Source organism: Muntiacus reevesi, chromosome 2 (genome assembly GCF_963930625.1).
Source record: "Muntiacus reevesi chromosome 2, mMunRee1.1, whole genome shotgun sequence".
NCBI classification, from domain to species: Eukaryota; Metazoa; Chordata; class Mammalia; order Artiodactyla; family Cervidae; genus Muntiacus; species Muntiacus reevesi.
Window position 1 is genome coordinate 81,400,444 of NC_089250.1, and position 23,969 is coordinate 81,424,412.

The 23,969-nt window shown below is 40.1% G+C and overlaps 1 protein-coding gene across 2 annotated transcripts in view; it reads right to left on the bottom strand.

The window, feature by feature from the left end:
• Positions 1–3,021: 3,021 nt before the first annotated feature.
• The window catches only part of LOC136159716 (zinc finger protein 37A-like), a 39,118-nt gene continuing 18,170 nt past the window's right edge, over positions 3,022–23,969 (bottom strand). Inside the window, exons 3-5 of one of the 2 annotated variants that reach the window (XM_065922234.1) lie at positions 14,070–14,154; positions 13,491–13,586; positions 3,022–8,870 (exon numbers count right to left, since the gene is read on the bottom strand). In XM_065922234.1, coding sequence (XP_065778306.1) covers positions 7,429–8,870; positions 13,491–13,586; positions 14,070–14,154 — 1,623 coding nt within the window. In that variant the 3' untranslated portion in view covers positions 3,022–7,428. Of the gene's footprint in view, positions 8,871–13,490; positions 13,587–14,069; positions 14,197–23,969 lie in introns of both variants that reach the window. The other variant, XM_065922233.1, reaches the window with a different exon arrangement.

Sequence of the window (23,969 nt, forward strand, 5' to 3'; positions counted from 1 at the left end):
CCCAATCAAAAAATGGGCCAAAGATCTAAACAGACATTTCTCCCAAGAAGACATACAGATGGCTAACAAACACATGAAAAGATGCTCTAACATCACTCATTATCAGAGAAATGCAAGTCAAAACCACAATGAGGTACCATTACACGCCAGTCAGGATGACTGCTATCCAAACGTCTACAAGCAATAAATGCTGGAGAGGGTGTGGAGAAAAGGGAACCCTCTTACACTGTTGGTGGGAATGCAAACTAGAACAGTCACTATGGAGAACAGTATGGAAATTCCTTAAAAAACTGGAAATAGAACTGCCATATGACCCAGCAATCCCACTCCTGGGCATACACACCAAGGAAACCAGAGTTGAAAGAGACACGTGCACCCCAATGTTCATCGCAGCACTGTTTATAATAGCCAGGACATGGAAGCAACCTAGATGCCCATCAGCAGACGGATGGATAAGAAGCTATGGTACATATACACAATGGAATACTACTCAGCCATTAAAAAGAATACGTTCAAATCCGTTCTAATGAGATGGATGAAACTGGAGCCCATTATACAGAGTGAAGTAAGCCAGAAAGATAAAGACCAATACAGTATACTGACGCATATATATGGAATGTAAAAAGATGATAACAATAACCCTATATGCAAGACAGAAAAAGAGACACAGATGTACAGAACAGACTTTTGGACTCTATGGGAGAAGGCGAGGGTGGGATGTTCTGAGAGAATAGCATTGAAACAAGTATACTATCAAGGGTGAAGCAGATTGCCAGCCCAGGTTGGATGCATGAGACAAGTGCTCAGGGCTGGTGCACCGGGAAGACCCAGAGAGATGGGATGGAGAGGGAGCTGGGAGGGGGGATCGGGATGGGGAACACATATAAACCCATGGCTGATTCATGTCAATGTATGGCAAAAACCACTACAATGTTGTAAAGTAATTAGCCTCCAACTAATAAAAATAAATGGGAAAAAAATATTATCTGGATTACAGGCAAAAAAAGAAAAAAAGAACATTTCCCCTATACACCTGAGTGTGTATGTTCCCCAAGCAAAACACTTACCTACAGACCGAAGTGGGAAAGTAAACACTACTCTCTATCTAGTCAACACTCTTAATTTTTAAATTTTTCCAACTATTCTGGTTTTTACCTTAAGAAAATTGAGGTATACTTGCTTTACAATGTTATTTTCTGTTGTACAACAAAGTGAATCAGCTATATGTATACATATATACCCTTACTCTTGGACCTCCCATTTCCCCATCCTGGTCATCACAGAGCTATGAGTTGAGCTCCCTATGCTATACTGTGCAGGTCTCACTAGCTACGTATTTTTATAGTGTATTTATATCAGACCTAACTTCCCAATTCATCCCACTATCCACCTGCCTGTGTCCACACATCCATTCTCCATGTCTATGTCTTTATTTTTACTCTAGATCTAGGTTCATCTGTACAATTTTTCTGGATTCCACACACAGACATTAATATGTGACATTAGTTTTTTTCTGACTTAACATCACTATGTATGACAGACTCTAGGTCCACCCACATCTCTCCAGATGACTCAATTCTGTTTCCTTTTAGGGCTGAGTAACATTCCACTGTACCATGTATTCTTTCATCTGTCGATGGACACTTAAGATTATTGCTGTGTTCTGAGTATTGTACATAGTACCGCAGTGAAGACTGTGTCTTTCTGAATTATGGTTTTCTAAGGGTTTATTCCCTGTAGTGGGACTGCTGGGTCAAATGATAGTTCTACTTAAGGACCTCCATACTGTTCTCCATAGTGGCTTTATCAGTTTACATTCCTACCAAAACTACAAGAGGGTTGTTTTCTCCACACCTATTTGTAGACTTTATGATAATGGTCATTCTGACCCATATGAGTTGATACTTCACTGTAGTTTTGATTTACCTTTCTCTATTAGTGATGTTGAGCATCTTTTCATCTGCCTCTTGGCCATCTGTATGTCTTCTTTGGCACATGTATGTTTAGTCATGTCCAACTCTTAGCGACCCCATGGATTACAGCCCACAGGTTTCTCTATCCATGGAATTTTCAAGGCAAGCATATGGAAGTGGGTTGCCATTTCTTCCTCTAGGGGATCTTCACGACCCAGGGACTGAACCCATATCTCTTGCATTGGCAGGCAGATTCCTTACCACTGCACCACTTTTGGGGAAGCCCATGTCTTCTTTGGAGAAAAGTCTATTTAGGTCCTCCACCCTTCTTTTGATTAGGTTATTTGTTTTATACTGAGCTGCATGAGCTGTTCATGTATTTTGGAGATGAATCCCTTGTCAGTTCCTTCATTTGCAAATATTTTCTCCCATTCTGAGGGTTATCTTTTTTCTTGTTTATAATTTCCATAAAGTTTAATTTGGTCACACTTGTCTTTTGTTTTTACTTTCATTACTCCAGGAGGTTGGTCTAAAAATATCTTGATGTGGTTTAAGTCAGAAACTGCTCTACCTATATTTTTCTCTACCAATTTTATAACACCTAACCTTACATTTAGGCCTTTAAACCATGTTGTTTACTTTTGTTTATGGTGTTAGGGAGTTCATTCTTTTACATGTATCTATCTAGTTTTTTTTTTTTTTTTTTTTTAAAGCATTTAAGACACTGTCTTTTCTCCGTTGAATGTTTCTACTTCCTCTGTTCTAAATTTGGTGACCACAAGTGCATAGGTTTATCTCTGGGCTTTCAATCCTGTTTCATTTACATTTGTTCTGTGATAATGCCAATATGGACTTGATTACTGTTGCTTTGTAGTATAGTCTGAAGTCAGAGAGCCTCATTTCTCCAGCTCTAGTTTTCTTAATTGAGGTCTTTTGTATTTCCATACAAATTTAAAAATTTGTTGTTCTGTGAAAACTTCAAGTGGTAATTTGATAGGGATTGTGTTGAATCTTCAGATTGCTTTGGGTAGTATAGTCATTTTGACAATACTGATTTTTCCAATCCAAGAATATGGTATAACTCTCCATCTATTTGTGTCATCTTCGATTTCTTTCATCACTTTTTTTTTTTTTTAATGGTTTTCTGAGTCCAGGTCTTTTGCTTCCTTGAGTGAGTGAAATTGCTCAGTTGTGTCTGACTCTTTGTGACCCCATAGACTGTAGCCTACCAGGCTCCTGAGTCCATGGAATTTTCCAGGCAAGAGTACTGGTGTGGGTTGCCATTTCCTTCTCCAGGGGAGCTTCCTGACCCAGGGATTGAACCCAGGTCATCTGCATTGCAGGCAGACACTTTACCAAATGAGTCACCAGAAACCTTTTGCTTCCTTAGAGAGCTGTATTCCTACATATTTTATTCTTTTCTGGGGATGATACATTGGATTATTTCCATAATTTTGCTTTCTGATCTTTCATTCTCAGTGTATAGGAAAGCAGGAGATTTCTTTGCATTTTGTACCCTGCAACTTTACCAAACTCATTGATGAGCTCTGGTAATTTTCTGGTAACATGTTGAGGATTTTCTACATATAGTACGTCATCTGGAAAAAGTAAGTTCTACTTCTTTTCCAATTTGGATTCATTTCTTTTACTTGATTGCTTTGGCTAGGACTTCTAAAACGATGTTGAACCAGAGTGGTGAGAGTGGACATCCTTACCTTCTTCCTGATATTAGAGGAAATATTTTCAGTATCTCACCATTGAGAATGATGTTTGCTGTAGGTTGGCTTGGTCTATGGCCTTTATTATGCTGAGGTAGTATCCCTCTTTGGCCATTTTCTGGAGAGCTTTTTTAAAAATCATAAATGCTGTTAAATTTTATCAAAAGCTTTTACTTCATCTATTTAATTTTTTAATAAAGTGTAGCACATTGATTTGTGTGTATTGTGAAGAATCTTTGCATTTCTGAAATAAATCTCACTTGATCATGGTGTGTGATCCTTTGAATGTATTATTGGATTCTGTTTGCCAGTATTTTGCTGAATATTTTTTATCCATGTTCATCAGTGACATTGATGTCACTTACTTTTTTCTGATCTCTTTGTCTGGTTTTGGTATCAGAGTGATGTCAGCCTTGTAGAATGAATTTGGTAGTGTGCCTCCCTCTGCAATTTTTGGAAAGACTTTGAGAACAAGTGTTAACTCTTCTCTAAATATTTGGTAGAATTTGCCTGTGAAACCATCTGTTACTTTTGTGTGTTGGAAGACTTTTTAACTATACCTTCAATTTCATTACTTGTGATTGGTCTGTTTCCCAATCTGGGAAAATCCTAACCTGGTTCAGTCATAAAAGGTTTAAATCATAAAGGTTTATGCTTTTCCAAGAATTTGTCCATTTCTTCCAGATTGTTGATTTTATTGGCATGTAGTTGCTTGTAACAGTCTTATGATCCTTTGCATTTCTGCAGTGTCAGTAGTAATTTATCCTTTTTCATTTCCAATTTTCTTGATTTGAATCCTCTCCTCCTTTTTCTTGATCAGTATGGCTAAAGGTTTATGTTTTATTTATCTTCTCAAAGAATCAACTTTTATTGATCTTTGCTGTTGTTTTCTTCATTTCTATTTCATTTCTGCTGTAAACTTTGATTTCTTTCCTTCTACTGACTTTGGGTTTTGTTGTTCTCTAGTTGTGGTAGAAGTTAGTGTTTGAGATTTTTGTTTCTTGAAGTGAGATGGAATTATTATAAACTTGTCTTAAAACTTTTTTTGCTCCATCACTTAGGTTTTCTATCATTGTTATTGTAAGTTATTTCTGTGTATTTTTAATTTCCTCTTTGATTTCTTGGTAATCTCTTGGTTATTTAGCAATGCAGTGTTCAGCCTCCATGTTTGTGTTTTTTACAGTTTTCCTGTAACTTGATTTCTAATCTCATAGCATTGTGGTCAGAAAAGTTGCTTGATAAAATTTCAATTTTCTTAAATTTTCTGGGGCTTGATTTGGGACCGAAGATGTGATTTTATTCTGGAGAATGCTTCATGTGCACTTAAGAAACTGTACTCTGCCACTTACAAGTGGAGTGTCCTATAAATATAAATTAAATCTACCTGGTCTGTTGTATCATTTAAAACTGTATTATTTCTTGTATGGATGATCTGTCCATTGATGTAAGTGGGGTGTTAAAGTCTCCCACTATTATTGTGTTACTGCCAATTTCCCCTTTTATGGTTGTTAGCATTTACTTTTGTTTTGAGATGTTCCTAATCGTTGTATCCTTCTTGGAGTGCTCCCTTGATCATTATGTAGTGTACTTACTTATCTAACACTCTTTAAAGTCTGTTTTATCTGATAGTATTGCTATGCCAGCTTTCTGTTTGATTCACGTTTCAATGGAATATCTTTTTCCATCCTCTGATTTTCAATCTGTGTGTCCCTAGGTCTATAGAGGGTCTCTTGTAGATGGCATATATATAGGTCTATTTTTGCATCCATTCTGCCAGTTTGTATACCTGATTAGTATTTTGTGGGGGAAATACTTAAAGAGATTATGCCAGTATTCTGTCCTTCATTAAGCTTCTACATACAAAGTAGTAGACTGTGTAAGTAGATTTAATGAATGAACCACCTGTATGATGGCTGCCAGTGGTGTTTTTATCTATTGCCATTATTCTTACTACATTTATTAGTTGGCACTGTATAAAGAAAAGCTTTTTTTCCCCTTCCTTTATGTATTTCTTTACTTATATCAGTATGAATGAATGTTCAGACCGTCTCAGATTTGGCCAAGGAAACGTGTCCAAGGTGGTTCTTTTGCCCTTTTGACATATCTGCATAATTATTTGAACAATTTCTTATTGTTTAATAGATAAAGCCATACTGTATTCCTCCCATGACTGACTTAGAATAGGGCATTACTCCAGAGATGTGATCCATTTTTGACGGTAGGGTTCAGTTCAGTTCAGTTGCCCAGTCGTGTCTGACTCTTTGCGACCCCGTGAATCGCAGCACCCCAGGCCTCCCTGTCCATCACAAAGTCCCGGAGTTTACTCAAACTCATGCCCATCAAGTTGGTAATGCCATCCAGCCATCTCATCCTCTGTCGTCCCCTTCTCCTCCCACCCCCAATCCCTCCCAGCGTCAGGGTCTTTTCCAATGAGTCAACTCTTTGCATGAGGTGGCCAAAGTACTGGAGTTTCAGCTTCAGCATCAGTCTTTCCAATGAACACCCAGGACTGGTTGGATCTCTTTGCAGTCCAAGGGGCTCTCAAGAGTCTTCTCCAACACCACAGTTCAAAAGCATCAATTTTTCAGGGCTAAGCTTTCTTCACAGCCCAACTCTCACATCCATACATGACCACTGGAAAAACCATAGCCTTGACCAGACGGACCTTTGTTGGCAAAGTAATGTCTCTGCTTTTTAATATGCTATCTAGGTTGGTCATAACTTTTCTTTCAAGGAGTAAGTGTCTTTTAATTTCATGGGATGGTAGGGTAGTATTTAACAATTAATAACTTGGTACTTGGTGTGCTCAGTCCTACTGAGGTGTCATTATGTTCAGGCCTTCTCAGCTGACAGATCCATAAAACAAAGACACACACACATAACCACTAATATAACTATTCTTGTGTATTTAAAATGAGTTACAGTCCAGTCCAACCCTCCAAGACATTTTCTAGCTTCTCCTGTTTCCATTTTAACAGACACCTTTTCCAACAACAGTGAGAAATTTGACTTTCAGCATCCTCCACACATTTATTTACCTGTCCAGTGTTACCAACACATCAGCTATGCTGTCTTTTTCACCTGCACTCAGCACTCTTGATGCAGGTGGACAGAACACCTTTCTCACCCCGCCCCCACCATGGCAGACCTGTGGGGAGGCCTGTAGGAGGACCAGCAGACATCTGAATTCCTTACAACCATTGATTCCAGTTCACATCTAATACCCTAAATTGGAAAGAACAGCACACTGAGCATTGGGCCACACTTGTATGAATGCTGTGTCTAAATGCAGGCATTCTTCAAATTTCACTGATTATGATTAGATTTAACCTAGAGCTTCTGCCCATTAAAAACAGAAGCATTTTTCTGGTAATTACTGTCTGATGTCCACTGAGATGCTACTTCAAACGTTTCACGCAACTCCAATAAAATTATCACCTCAAAATGATTGCTTTCCTATAATTTCCTATAGTTGGTGCATTTTCTCTGGCCTGTGGATGAAGTCTTTTCTACAAATACTGAGGAGAGTGTTTACCTTGATTTCTCTGATATTTACTGAGGTGTGGTTTTGGGCAGAATGTTCCCTGTATTCATTCACCAATAGGTCATCTCTATCTGAGCTTAATTCCAGCAGAAAACCTTCTGATTTTTCTATGTCCTTAATACCTTCACATTATTTTCTCCCCTCTGTAAGTTCTCTGATGTATTTAAGAACTGACTTTAGACCAAAGGTGTTCTCGAAATCTTAACAGATTTTTCTCCCCACTTGGTGTTCTTTGTTCTATAAACTGTTGACTTCACCCAGAGTGATTTCCCTCATTTATTATACCTATAGGGTTTCTTCCCAAATGTATTCTCTGATGTACAGTAAGTTTTGACTTCACATAAAATGATTTTCTACAAACACTACATTCATAGGGTTTCTCCCCTGTGTGTGTTCTGTGATGTGCAATGAGTTTTGACTTCACACAGAATGATTTTCCACATTCATTACATTCATAGGGTTTCTGTCTTACATGAGTTCTCTGATGAACAATTAGAGCTGACTTCTGACGGAAATTTTTCCCACATTCATTACATCCAAAAGGTTTCTCTCCTGTGTGTCTCCTCTGATGTTCTGTGAAACCTGAGTAATAGCAGAAAAATTTTCCACATTCAATACATTCATAGGGCTTCTCACCTGTATGAGTTCTCAAATGTTTAGTGAGAGTTGACTTCTCAGAGAAAGATTTCCCACATTCACTACATTCATAAGGTTTTTCTCCTGTGTGAGTTCTTTGATGTTTAATGAGGTCTGATTTTCTTAGGAAGGCCTTCCCACATTCATAACATTCATAGGGCTTCTCCCCTGTGTGTGTCTTCTGATGTACAGTAAGAACTGACTTAAATGAGAAGGCCTTCCCACATTCATGACATTCATATGGTTTCTCCCCTGTGTGTGTTCTATAGTGTTGGGTGAGGGTTGACTTTTCACTGAAGGATTTCCCACATTCGTGACATTCATAAGGTTTCTCCCCTGTATGAATTCTCTGATGTTTAATGAGGTCTGAATTCTTGTAGAAACTTTTCCCACATTCATGACATTCATAGGATTTGTCCCCCGTGTGGGTTCTCTGATGTCTTATGTGGGCTGACTTCTGGTTGAATGTTTTTCCACATTCATGACATTCATAGGGTTTTTCTCCTGTGTGCATGCTCTGTTGTGCACCAAAGACTAAGTTTTCATTGAAAAAGGTTCCACATTCATTATATTCAATTATACTGTCAAATGAGTGGGTTCTTTGAATTGGAGTCAGGTCTGACTTTTGGCTCAAAGGATGAACAGTATGTTCAAAGAGAATGAAGTCCTCAAAGAAAGTTTCTCCACGTTCATTAAATTCGTAGCGATTCTCTTTTGGATGTGTTCTTTGAGCAATGAAAGGTGACATATCACAGGTTTTTCTGTATTCAGTGTATCGACAGGTGTTCTGTCCTGTGTAAGGTTTCTTACGTTTAACAAAGAGTGAATTCACATGGAAAGCTTTCCTACATTCACTGTATTCAAAAGGATGCTCCAAAATTTGAACTTTCTGATGCTGAACAGACTCTTCATTAAGCCAGAGGCCATTCTCATTTGTATTATATTCGTAAGACTTCTCTCCATAATGAATTATTTCATGCTTGTCATCATGGAACCATTTTCTACTTTTGTTAAACTCAAACTTCTTTCTTGAATAGTTTCTGCTGCTGTTAATTAATTCTGAAATAGAGGGACAAGAAAGATTCGTTCACAAGGATATTTAGAGGAAATAGTATTAGGTTTGGGGGAGTTGATCAGTTTAGGTCCTAATCTCTTCATGCCTAGAGTATGACAAATATATACATCCAATCTCATCTCTTTGTCAATTCTACCCAGGAGCAACAAGCCCATAAAGTCCTAATTCATAAAGGAACAGTACTAAAATCCAAGCGCCAGCTCTGTCTCTAGCTCTGATTCATGATGAATAAAAATATGCAACAAAAAAGCATGTCAGTGAGCCATTCTTGCCACAGGATCAGACTCACAGCTCTATTCTAGTTACATTGTGTGTGTGTGTGCATGCTCATGTGCACACTCAGTCATGTCCAACTCTTTGCAACCCCATGGACTGTATCCCACCAGGCTCCTCTGTCCATGGAATTTTCTGCAAGAATACTGGAGCAGGTTGCCATTTCTTCTGCCAGGGGATCTTTATGTTCTCTTTATTATAGTACATCAGACTTACTGATCAGGGGACCTCTCCTGACCATCAAACCCTATTTCAATCCCTTCTGGTTTTCCCCCGAAATAAATCTCAATCCTGCTTTCACATACATGTTTCAACATCTCTGTATACCACAAAAATCATAAAATTCTAAACCTGGTCCTAAAAATTTCATTTACCTTTAACCTTATGATTTTTTCTGGTTATGTGTACCTGTTTTTACTCCTCTGCTATCTATAATCCTCTATGAGTGAATGATAGATAGTTGCTCAGTCATGACTGATTCTGCAACCCCATGGACTGTATGTAGCCTGCCAGGTTCCTCTGTCCATGGAATTCTCCAGGCAAGATTACTGAAGTGGGTTGCCACTTCCTTCTCCAATAATGGTCTATATCCTTGAGTTTAATGTCCTTAGTGACAATATATATCTAAAATTTTACTTTATGGTAATATAGCTGATTTACAGTGCTGTGCTAGTTTCTGGTATATAGGAAAGTGACTCAGTTTTACATATTTTTTTTCATATTCACTTCCATTGTAGTTTATTACAGCATACTGAATATAGGACCTTGTTATTTATTCTACATATAAATAGTTTCTATCTGCTAATTCAAAACTTCCAATGCATCCCTTCCCCATCCTTCTCTCCTTTGGCAGTCACAAGTATGTTCTCTGCGTCTGTTTCATAGATAAGCTCATTTGTGTCATATTTTAGATTCTGCACAAAAGTGACATCATATGGTATTTGTCTTCTTGACTTACTTAGTATGAAAATCTCTAGGTCCATCTTTTTTATGGCTGAGTAATATTTCATTGTATATATGTATCACATCTTCTTTATCCATTTCTCTGTTGATGGACATTCAGGTTACTTCCATGTCTTGACTATTATAAATATTGCTGCAGTCAACACTGGAGTACCTGTTTCATTTTTGAATTACAGTTTCCTCTGAATACATGCCCAGGAGTGGGACTGCTGGATCATAGGGTAGTTCTATTTTTTAAGGAACCTCCATACTGTTCCCCATAGGGGCTGTATCAATTTATAGTTGCACCAACAGTGTAGGAGGGTTCCCTTTTCTCCACACCCTCTCCAGCATTTATTGTTTGTAGACTTTTTGATGGTTGCCATTCTCACTGGTGTGAGGTAATATGTCATTGTAGTTTTGATTTGTATTTCTCTAATAATTAGCAATGCTGAGCATCTTTTCATGTGGCTATTGGCCATCTGGATATATTCTTTGGAGAGATATCTATTTAGCTCTTCTGCCAATTTTTTGTTGTTTGAGATGTTTGTATACTTTGGAAAATAATTGTTTTTGGTTCTGAAGGGTTTAAGTATCATTGAGACAGCTTTTTAGCCATCATTTTACAAATGTAGAGTGAATATATTTTTCTCTAGGTAAACCGAGCTGTTTACCCCCATAAATTGCTTTTTCATCTACTGTCATCCACTCCTCACGGTCCCCCTAGTTCTGCCTCCTCTGTGTGTTCCAGCACACCCACCTTTAGATGTATGGAACTCTCTGGTGTCCTGGTGTGTCAGGCAGAGGGATTTGGTGGTTCAAAGATGTTTTACTGCTTGCAGGTTGAAGGCAAATAACAAATATCTCAACTATTACGATAGTGACATCACTCAAAAGGATAAGTTTTAAAAAGAGCTTTGTGTTGTTTTGTGGATACTACATCAGACTGTGTGGTATAAATCAATTTGGCCTAAACCCTACAGAAATTCATCCTGATCAGGGAAAGAATTTTTTGTGGGTGAAAATTTATTGTTCATGTCTAGATAAAACAAGTTCCAATGATGGGACAATTTTTGCCTATGGGGGCATTAAAAGGCTTTAGGTTCTCAGGGAAGGCAGTATACAAAGGAGACCACATGACCAAGGTGGTCTTCAGATGGAGATACTTTGGGAGATGCCTTTTGGAAAAGTAATGTTGAGTTTGCTAAGGAGTTCCTGTTAAAATCTGTTGCCTGATCTATTAGAAGCTGATAATGGGTCTCTAGCGTATTGCACTTTTGGGCGGATCACTTGGAATCTACCAGACAACCTCTATGAGGAAAAAAAAAGACTTAAGCATAATCCTATGTATGTGAAAGTTTGGCCTTAATTTGTTCTTTAAGTGTGAGCCCTCTGATGACAAGGTTAGTTATCAGAAATGTTCAAATATTTGTGCAAGCCCCTGATAGTGTAAGAAACCTCAGACATGTAGTCTGTAAGCAGTTTTCCTATAGTGTGGTTACTCCATTAGAAAGAGGTGTGAAATATGAATTTAGCTGAAGAGATTCATGAGCCTACCTTAACCTAGAAGGCATTTAAACCAGCTTCATCTGACTGGCCAAAGCTGTATGGATAGCAAATGTGCCACTGACTTCCTTATTGCAGTTCAAGGCACAGTGTGGGCAAAATACTAATGTATCCTGCTTCACCTGGGTACAGATAGGCCAGGTAAAATCTTCATTGTTAAAGGCTAAAACAAAACAAGGAATGGCACATTATATAGAGAAACTGGCCAGAAGTCACCTATGGAGAAGTAAAATGAGTGGCACTGTGGGATTCTACAGAATATCATTTTACTTTGCTGCACAGTTAGAACTTTGTGAATGAATGTTAACAAAACTTGGAACCTAAATTTTGGAGAGTAATTTATTACATATGGATAGAATGCTAGAGAGATTTACATTTCAGTGGGGGTGCTGAGGACCCTGATGCAATCTTTGATATAGGCTGGAGACAGTGTTGGTTTTTTCCCCCCCTGAAGAAATCTGTATACCAAAAAGTTAAGAGAAACAACCCCAAATCTTCTCACTCTTCTCTTAAAAGAGGAGAGGGAGAGCTACCTCTTCCTTCTACAGAACCATGCTCAGATTCATTAGTAGTGTTCTTCACCTGCAAGACCAACTTTGTGTCTCTCTATAGGACTCCTGGCTTCTCTCTCATTGCACCAAGAGAGTAGGCACATCAGACCACATGGTTAGTAGTTTGCATTAAGTAAATATAATTCATTATCTATTCTGTTCCAGAAACTATACGTACTGTATTTATGATATTGACAAAAATAAATATTTACAATTTAACACTCTGAAAATCTCCACAACAATAACTTCAGACCCAAATGGCTTCAGTGGTGAAATTTTCCAAACACCAAAGAAATATAAAAATCATCATGAAACAATGCTCTCTTGACTCATCTTACAAAAATGAGTGTATATGCAAATCAGAAAACAAACTTATGGTTACTCAAGGGGAGATTGAAGGGTGGAGGGACAAATTAGGGGTCTGATTTAAGAGATACAAACTGTTATGTAAAAATAGATAAGCAACAAGGCTATACTGTATAGCACAGAGAATTATAAGCATAATAACTTATAATGGAGTATAACCTGCAAAAATATTGAATCACTATTTTGTTCACCTTGAAACTAATATTATAAATCAACTAATTAAAAAGTATAACATTATTTTTCAAATATTGCAAAATTCAAAATAAACAAAACAAGCGTGTTTCAAATATGTACCCCAATTATGTTTCAGTAATGGAATGGAAGGATAAGTTCTGGGTTAGTCACAATGGAACACTGCAAAGCAATAAATTACTGATACACGACATGTATGACAAACACAGTGCTGATCCAAAGAAAGCAGACACATTATATAATATATACATAGTGCACATATATTTACATATAGTACATACTGTATGACTACAGTTATCTGAAGTTAAAAACAGGTGAACTTGATCTATGCAATAGAAGGGGGAGCAATGTTACTTACTGGGAGGACACCACCAGGGGACCTTCTGGGGTACTTAAAAAATTGTTCCATATGTTCATGATTGATATATAGGCGTCTCTGTATAGAATATTCACTTGAATGCTTAAACATTTGCATTTAACTCATTATATAATTTATACCTTAAAAGAGATACCACCATTTTGACACTGGGAAGATACGCATGATTCAATGACACTGGATATTTGAGCCATGTTAATGTGCACTCCAAAGGTCCAAAGCCACAAAAACATGATTCCTGAAGACCCTTTCAACAGTCTTAATCTCTGAACTTAACCCTTTGTGATCTTATTTTCTCCTAAACACCATGTGGCTTATACTCCCACTGACTCACTCACCTGGGACACTCTGACTTGAGTATTCTTCCTCTAATATCCATGGCTCCTCTCCTTGCTCCAATTTGAGGATCACTTCTGGCTTAGGGATACAGTACCCTGTGAATGAGGATTATATGACTTGAAACAAATTGGATAAGTTTCAGGGCCTTTGAAGGAGCAGTACATGTACTTCAAAGAATATACAATGAAAGAAAGCTCATTTAATCCTATAATGGGGCAGAGGTGACTTCCCTGGTGGCTCAGAAAGTAAAGAATCAACCTGCAGTGTGGGAGACCTGGGTTTGATCCCTGGATTGGGATGATCTCCTGGAGAAGGGAATAGCAATCCATTCCAGTGTTCTTACCTGGAGAATTCCGTGGACAGAGCCTGGGGGGCTACAGTCCATGGGGTCACAAAGAAATGGATACGACTGCGTGGGCAGATGACAACACATTCTTTCTGGTACTCAAAAGGGATAAACTGTCCTTGGTCTCTAAATTCCAAACCTAAGTATTATTTTAGTCTACCAAAATTCCACAAGTTTCTATAAGAAAGGACATGTACACTGGGAGTCTACATGGGAAACAAGTGCTACCTACCCACTGAGATGAGGTGGCTGTAGTTCTCCAGCATCACGTCCCTGTACAGCATCCTCTGAGCTGGGTCCAGGTGTTGCCACTCCTCCTGAGTGAAGCCCACAGTCACATCCCTGAATGACAAGGATCCCTAGGAAAACCACACTTTGGCTCAATCTCCGGGGTGAGAATCAGGTGATTGATATGGGGGAAGAAAAAGAGTTTAAAAACTAATTCTTACCATTTTCCTGTAAAGATGTTAACAAAGGATCTTTACTATGTAGCTTTCACTTTGGTGTTAAAGTGTTTTTACACTTTGTGATTAAACAAAAGAAACCATGGTAGAGATACCATTGGCAAATTGGTTTATTACTTAATGGAAAAATACCCTTATGGCTTTATATGACTGAAACTGTCCTAGTTTTTGAGAATTCCAAATTGAATAATTTAGTCTTCCTGGTCTCAAAGAACTTATTCTCATAAGGAAACATATTAAGACATACCTACCATATAACTTAAAGGATTCATATCACAAATACATGCAATGCAGACAGAGATCATAAAGGGATGCTATGCAAATTCATGTGAGAGTGTCAGCACCCTGGATTTCACTGAGCAGATAAAACTTCCAGTGCTTATACAGAAATAGTAGTTTCTTTGCAAATATATGGCAAAACTGCTAGAAAAGAAAATGGGAAGCAAGCCAATGAACTGCACAACAGGACAGGAGAGCAAGTCTGAAGCTGTGATGAGATGACGGCTGCAGAGGTGGGGGTGGGGGTGGGGAAGGTTTGGGGGAAGGAAACCAGGGAATATATTTGGTTTAAATTCTGTTGGTGATCTCCAGATATTTCATCACTCAACCTAATCCATACAATTCTTGAGGAACCTTTAGTTTTCTCTATAAATTAAATATTATCAATTCACATACAAGAACTTAATTCTGTTCTTACTTTTCAGATAAAAATCTAAATAAACAAGCTACTATTTTCTTCCTGTGTCCTAAAGGATAGACAATATGTGACATACACACAGATATCTTGCACACTCCCTTGGGGCACAACCTCCCTCTCTCCCCCACGTCGACTCACCCCAGGTCATTGCTGTGAATAGCAGGAAGCCAATGGTGAAATGGAAACACACAATTCAGTCCCACTTAAACTAATTGTTGCTGAGGAAGCAGTGATCCCAAAGTAGGGTGGAGACTGTGCTGGAGAGCACTGTTGGACCTGGATCGCCTATAGTAAGGGGGCAGCAGCAGCAGAGAGGCTAAACAGACAACTTGGTGAACAAAGGAGAGAGAAAGAGTTACTCTCAGAGGGTCTTCAAGATCTGTGTTAGAGGTTCTGGAAGCCTCTTGTCAAGTCCAGGGAAACAAAAGGAAGAGCAGGGTAGACGCACAGTTAAATGAAACAGATGCTAAACAAACAGTACACCAAATAAACAGAACATGGAAGTGTAATAACAACTGGAAGGTTGCACAGATGATTCTAGAAAAGAGGAGAGAGCTTTAGTATGAAAAAAAAACTTGGGTGAAAATGGCAACTCCATGTCACTGGTGTTACCAGAGTGAATCAGATGGTCAGAGGAGATAAGCAAAGAAAGAAATGCCAGCACAGACTATAAAGGAATACTAATACTTGAGTGGCTGATGGAAAAAAGAAAAACAGGCTATTAAAGCCAAGAAAAAATTTTTTGAAATGTAAGAACAGGAAACTAGTACAGCCACTATGGAGAACAGTGTGGAGATTCCTTAAAAAGCTGGAAATAGAACTGCCATATGACCCAGCAATCCCACTCCTGGGCATACACACCAAGGAAACCAGAGCTGAAAGAGACACGTGCACCCCAATATTCATTGCAGCACTGTTTATAATAGCCAGGACATGGAAGTAACCTAGATGCCCATCAGCAGACAAATGGATAAGAAAGCTGTGGTACATATACACTGTGGAATAATACTCAGCCATTAAAAAGAATACATCTGAATCAGTTCTAATGAGATGGATGAAACTGGAGCCCATTATACAGAGTGAAGTAAGCCAGAGAGATAAACACCAATACAGTATGCTAACGCATATATATGGAATTTAGAAAGATGGTAACAATAACCCTATATACAAGACAGAAAAAGAGACACAGATGTATAGAACAGACTTTTGGACTCTATGGGAGAAGGCGAGGGTGGGATGTTCTGAGAGAACAGCATTGAAACATGTATATTATCAAGTGTGAAACAGATCATCAGTCCAGGCTGGATGCATGAGACAAGTGCTCGGGGCTGGTGCGCTGGAATGACCCAGAGGGATGGGATGGGGAGGGAGGTGGGAGGGGGGTTCAAGATGGGGAACACATGTAAATCCATGGCTGATTCATGTCAATGTATGGCAAAAACCACTACAATATTATAAAGTAATTAACCTCCAACTAATAAAAATAAATGAAAAAAAAAGAAAAAAAGAAATGTAAGAACAGAACCAAATGACAGAATAGTAGGAAATAATAAGTAACAGTTTCACAAGTAACACAGTTTCACAAATAACTGACACTTCCAATTAAAGATGGCAGACTTAACACATCTACTTCTGAAGACTCTGATGCCTCCAGCAATGTAAGTGGAAGAAACAATAAAAACAAATGTGCAAATAACAGAATATACTGGAAGACAATTTTATTCAACTTCTAGATGATATGAGCAGATACTATGAGACAGAGAGAAACTACAAGTGTGATACCTACAATTTATATAAGCACAGACGTGGAAGCTTCCAACCACAGCCAGTGACCACCAAGCTCTAAGCCCTCCAACCAGGGCTAGTGGTCAGCATAGGTGGTAAGATGAATGGCAAAATGACTGACAGTTGACTGCTAGGGCAGTCTCTCTTACTCTGTGGAGATCCAGCAGTTAATGAAGACCAAAGTTGAAGAGCAGCCATTCTATGAAGTTGGGACACTTAAAAAAAAGTTCTATATACAGTTGGTCCTCCATATGTACAGGGTCCACATCCACAGATTAAACCAACCATGAACTGAGAATATTTGGGGGAAAAAAACTAGAAAGTTCCAAAAGGCAAAACTGAATTTGTCACACAGCAGCAACTACTTACAACTACATACTATTTAAATAGTATTTACATCATATTTGGTATTATAAGTAATATAGAGACAATTTAAAGTATATGAGAGGATCTATCACAAAGGAGGCAAGAATATATAATGGCAGAATGACAGCTTCAATAAATCATGCTGGGAAAACTGGACTACATGCTCACATCATAAAAAGTTAAAACTCAAAATGGATTAAAGACTTAAATGTAAGACCTGAAACCATAAAACGTCTAGAAAACCTAGGCAGGGGATTTTCTTGGTAGTCCAGTAGTTAGGATGCTGTGCTTCCACGGCAGGGGGCCCGGGTTCAAACCCTGGTTAGGGAACTAAGATTCTGCAAGCCATGTCCAAAAAAAAAAAAGCTAATAACCCCTGACCCCCCAAGACCTATAGGCAGTACTTTCTCTTTAACATTTGTCTTAGCAATGTTTTGGACATTCTACTCAAACAAGGGAAACAAAAGCAAAAACTACCAGGTAGGGATTAGGTCAGTCTAAAAAGCATTTGTACACTGAAGAAAACTATCAACAAAATGAAAAGGCAGCCTAATGAATGGGAAAAGACATCTGTAAATAATATATCCAATAAGGGGTTAATATCCAACGTGTATAAAGAGCTTGACGTGTCATACAGCTTGACATAAAACACACACACACACACACACACACACACACACACACACACAGAGTTAAAAATGGGCAGGGACTTGAACAGACATTTTTCTAAAGAAAACATACAGATGGCCAGTAGAAACATAAAACAATTTCTGGCTACCAAGTGGCAGCGGTTGGGGAGGGAGGAATTAGATGAAGGTAAGTAAAATGTAAAAACTTTTCGTTACAAAATAAATAAGTACTATGGATTAAGTACAGCTAATTTACACTGCTACATGTTATTAAATGAAAGGTGAGAGCAGACAATCCTGAGTTCTTATCAAAAGGAAAAAAAATTTTTTTCCTATTCCTTTAGTGTTGTACCCATGAGATGATGAATATTCACTCAGCCTACTGTGGTAATCATTTTATGATTTAAGTCAAATCATTATATTGTACACCTTAAACATACGTGCTATATGTCAATCACATCTCAGTAAAACCAGGAAAAATTTAAAAGTACACAGCATGATGTGAGTAGGTTATATGCAAATATTACACCATTTTATGTATGAAACTTGTGCATCTGCAGATTTTGATATCTTTGAAAGGAATCTAGAACCAACCCCCAGCAGATACCAAGGGATGAGCGTATATGGACAACATGGAAAACTCTGCCCAAAGTTAAATTAACTAAGAAATAAAACAACTCTTCAAACTTCAGTCCTCCATAATGTTGTGGTTCAGTTGCTAAGTCATGTCTGACTTAGCCTGTGGACTGCAGCACACCAGGCTCCCCTGTCCTACACTATCTCCTGGAGTTTGCTCAAATTCATGTCCATTGAGTCGGTGATGCCATTCAACCATATCACCCTGTGCTCCCACCCCCACCTTGCCTTCAGTCTTTACCAGCATCAGGGTCTTTTTCAGTGAGTCAGTCTTCGCATCAGGTGGCCAAAGTATTGGAGCTTCAGCTTCCTTCCAATGAATATTCAGAATTGATTTCCTTCAGGATTGACTGATGTGATCTCCTTGCAGTCCAAGTGACTCTCAAGAGTCTTCTCCAGCACCACAATTCGAAAAGCATCAATTCTTCATCCCTCAGCCTACTTTATGGCCCACATCTCACATCCATGTATAACCACTGGAAAAACCATAGCTTTGACTATATGGATCTTTGTCAGCAAAGTGGTATCTCTGCTTTTTAATATGCTGTCTAGGTTTATCATAGTTTTCCTTCCAAGAAGTACACATTTTTTTAAATTTTGTGGCTATAGTCCCTATCCATAATGATTTTGGAGCCCAAGAAAATAAAATCTGTTACTGCTTCCACTTTTTCCTCTTCTATTTGCCATGAAGTGATGGGACTGGATGCCATGATCTTAAGTTTTTTGAATGTTGAGTTTCAAGCCAACTTTTTAACTCTCCTCTACCACCCTTATTGAGAGGCTCTTTGGTTCTTCTTCACTTTCTGTCATTAGAGTGGTATCATGGATGTACCTAGAGAGTACCATGCTACGTGAAACAAGTGAGATAGAGAAGGACATGGATGTACCAAGTGGGTGCCAAGTGAAATAAACAATACAGAGAAAGAAAAATAATGTGTGATTTCACTTATACCTGGACTCCAAACAAATATATGAACAGATATAACCAGACAGAAACAGAGTCATTAAAAAGAAAAACCAACAGACTTTAGTGCTGTCATTTCAGGACACATCACCCTCCATTTCAGGAACTGAAGGGGGACCTCCTGCTTGCCTGCCTTGCCTGAAGCAAAGTCCTCTGTGTCTATCCCTAGTCATTACCTACAGAATCTTGTGGTAAGAAACATCCACATCTACATCCTTAACTATCCATTTACTTTGCCATAGTTACCAATGCTAATCAAACTAGATCTTCATAGAGAAATATGAAAAGAAAATGAAGACTTATCAAACAAGTAGGGAGAACCAAAGCATTAAAAGTAAGTCATCAGAATGAACAGAATGATTGAAGAGTAAGGGAAGGGGAAGTACAAAAATAAGGGTAAGTAGTGAAATATTCTAAACAGAATCCTCAAAGAGGGACTTCTCTGGTGATCCAGTGATTAGGACTCAGTGCTTTCACTGCCATGGCTGAGTTCAATTCCTGGTTAGGGAACTACTATCCCACAAGCTGTGCGGCATGGCCAAAAAAAAAGAAAAAAAGGATACTCAAAGATATTCAAAAGAATATAGTTTCCACATAAAATGAGAACAGCTGGTGGGGGGGGGGGGGGCGGTTAGCAACCCGGTGGAAAAACGCTTTGTGAGCCGCTCGGCACAGCGAGGACGCAGGACTCCCAGGGGCTCCGGGGCCGGACAAACCCGACCCGGACAACGCTCCACCCCGTCCGTGGGGCCGGGCGGCTGGACCGCACGCCTCTGCCCACCCCCATCCCCGGGATCAACCCACGCCCCTCCCCGCCTGGCCCGCTCCTGGACCCCGTACCTGCTCCCGGCGCTTGGCCGCAGGCGCCGCCACCCTGGGCGCCCGGCCGGAGAGGCCCGTGGCCCGGAGAACTGAGGCGGCCGGCGGCAGGGGGCTCGAGCCGGGGCGGCGGGGCGCGCAGGCGGCGCGGAGGCCCGAGCTCGACGGGGCCCGGAGGCCCGAGCTCGACGGGGCCCGGCCTGAGAGACGACGACTGAGGCTGGAAGTGTGCGGTGGCCGCGGCTGCTGAGGCGGCGGCGGCGGCGGCGACCGCGGCGCTTCCGCTCATGGCGGGGCTGCGGGCAGCGGCTCCGGCTGCCACTCGACTCCGGCGCGGCGGGCACTGGCTGGGCCCCGGCCGGCAGCGGCAATGGCGGCAGCGGCGACATAGGTAGCTCCCGGAGGGGGAGGAGGAGAAGGAGCCGGGAAGCGGAAGCCGCGGCGGAGGGGGCGGGGACGCAGCACCGCAGCCGCCAATGGGCGGCGGGTTCCTCCGCAGACCGAGGCTCCGGCGCTGGGCGGGCGGCGCCGTGGGGCATCCTCCGCCGCTGCCGCTCGCTGAGGCTGGGAGACTGAGGGCCGCCTGCCGGGAGAGCCCAGCTTCGGGGGCTGCTCCGCCCCCAGTCCGCCTCCGGGCGCGGCCGCGAGCCTCCGGGGCCAGGCCTCTAGCGACCCAGGCCCGGGTGCACCTGGGCTCCGTCGCGGCTGCCTCTGGCGCCGGCGTTGGCTCCTGCGAGTTCGCCCGGGGCGCGGCCCGGGTAGCTGCTGCCCGCCAGCTCGCCCGCCCGCAGGCTCCCATTCCATGGGTTGTGCCGCCTTGGCCTCCTTCCTCCACCTCTTCCCACACTAGAGCACAGCCTCCTCTCCTCTCCCACTCTTGGCTGTTTTTCTCAAAGTTTTTCCTTTTCAGACACTTAGGACAGAAACTCTCCCTTCCCTTCTTGGGCTGTATCTCAGTAATGAATCAATCCCTGCGGACCCAGAGAGAGCAGCAGAAGCAGAAACGAAACGGATTGAGGTGTGCTGCCTTCTTTGAATCTAGAGACCCATCTTGAATTATGAGCAGAAGCCAAAAATCTGGCTCAGTGCTGGCCCCTCGCCCCTTTTCTGACTTTCTCTTCCTCTTTCCTACTTTAAACGCCCTTGTTGTTAAAAGACTTGCAGGAAGCCATCCAACTTGGCTGGGCCTAGTCTCAAAAGAAGGAGAGGCTGTGGGGTGCAGAAAGGCTTTTGTGTTGTGCTGAGAGCTTTTTTTTATTAGAGAAGAATTCCGCAGATTCCTGCCCCCCTTGCTCCTTCCTCTTCTGGGATGTGATGTTAGTTACTGAACCCACTTTCCTTTCATGTTTCTCTGACTCTCATATCAAAGCCATAGGGGAGCAAAATAATCTCAGTCATGTACTGGGAGCGGCTCTAAGTACGGCCACGAGGGTGAGGGTGCATCTAAACTGCTGAATAGATAATTTCCGTATTGTCCTCAGCCTTTCCTCACATGGAGCCTCCAACTGGGGACTGAGCTGGGAGAGGGAGAGCTGCAGGTGGACAAGGCACAGTGCTCAGTGGCTGCTGGCTGGGTGGGAGAAGCGCAGGTGGATCTTGGGCCACAGACATTTCGAATTCCACCCTAACACTTAATGAAGTGCATGATCTTTTCATTTATACAGTCATGACCAATGCTAGACTCTAAAGACATAAAGATAAAGATACAGTCCAGGCCTTTAAAAAAAAAAAATGAGAACAGCTGTCTATAAGAATCCATCTGAGAGAAAAGAGAGTACTTGGAAATGTTCATATTTGCTTAAATTGTGGAAACAAGATAAATGCTCTCAAAAGGCTACTAGAAAACGAACTTGACAAAGAATACAAAATTCTCTCAAAATAAAAATCAGAAAAATAATGAAGAGTTTATAAAATGTGAATGAATCCAGAGATAAATACCACTCTAAAAGAAATTCTAGGACAGACCACATAGGGTAGAGGAAAGAAAAAAAGAAATAACAGCACATATGCCCAAAGAGATAGACGAATCTTCAGATTGAAAAGACACACTGAATACAAAGAAGGGTTTTTGGAAAAAAATAAAAATGTGTATGTAGTTCCACCTGATGAAATTTCTGAAATCCAATTAAAAATCCTTAAACTTCTATGAAAGTAAACAAGTAATGACTGACTGCAAAGAAATGAGAATCAAACTGATACCTGATTCATCCACAGCAAAAATCAGTAACAAAGGAAAGGAAGAGAGAGAGATGCTTACAATTTTCTGAAAACAATAACTTTTTTTTCCTGCCCAGAATTATATAGCCAGCCAAAAAGCCATTCATACAACAACAACAACAACAAAAACAAGTATATGATAAAATTAAAAACCATATATCCCTGAGCCTGTTTTACAACATTATTCCAGAATATACTCTATCAAAACAACAGAATCCAAGAAAGAGAGATACATGACACAAGAAATAAGAAAGAATGTAGGAGATCAGCATTAAATAGTTTCTAGTAAAGCCAGAAAAGATGGTTATCACGGTTATAAATGGAAGGGAAGTGGTTCTGTTTACTGAACAGGTGGCATAAGACTGTCAACTTCCTGAGAAGTACATGTACCCAAAGCATCCCTCCGTAATGACCATGGACAGTGCTGCAGGCTGAGGACTCAGGCTGAGTTGCCCTGAAACAACAGAAGTGGCATTGTTCCACCAATGAACAAAGAATTTATACAAAGAGAAGTGCTAAAATAGGCAACCTAAAATGAGATGATAAAATCTGCAATAAAAAACAAAACAAGTCCACTGTCATTTATTGCAGTGGGCTCAAACCCAGGTAAAAAGTCTCAACCATTTTCAGTGTTCCTTTGAATAAATCACTCCATCTACCTTCCACATATAACCCTTTGTTGACTACCATTCATCACTGCTAAAATGATATAAAAAGAGCACTGGAATTATATGAGCTAATAAAGAGATGGTACCTGCAGGGCATCACACATGGTCATTCTTCAATCACAGCTTTTCTACATGTCAAGAACTACTGTTCTCACAAATTATTTTTGATATTGCAACAACAAAAGAATGGTTGTTAGCAGAATGGTCAGGTTAGCACTTCTCAACTCTGAATACTTCAAGCAAGTCTAACTTACTAGCATTCCATTTTTTAAGAATAGAAAAAATATTAATAGTCAACATGTAAAGAAACCATTACAGTGATTTCTGTAAAACATGGGATATGAGAGGGGGGAAAATCACTGTTGGAAAAATCACATCTTGTTTATAGTTTTGAAATATATACAAATATCAAATTATGTTATGTCTGAAATTAACATAATATTGCAAATCAAAAAATTCAGTCCAGGCAGAAAACCAGTAGGCATTGTTCAAACACATTTTAAGACCAAAGAAAAACCCATAGCTACCTGGGCAAAAGATTACTACAGACATACAATAGGTTACCTAAAGCCTGGGGAAAAATGTTGGGGGTACAGTTTCTTTTTTGGGATATTAACCAAAATTACTTGTGTACACTAGGGAATTTAGAAAGTCATACACATACCCAGGATAGGTTGCATTCCTAGGAAAGACCTCAGAAGACCTAAGGTTGTACGTCTAGTTGACCTCTACATGCAGTGCAAGCAGGATACGAAGGCTAGGGCAACTGAACATAGGCGTGCTAAGTCCTAAAGAATAACTCCAGCACTGTGTCAATTTGCAAAGACTGGGAAAGGTGGTTGCTTGGGGGGTTTTGGTTGTTTTTTTTTCATCCCAGCTTTCAAGGA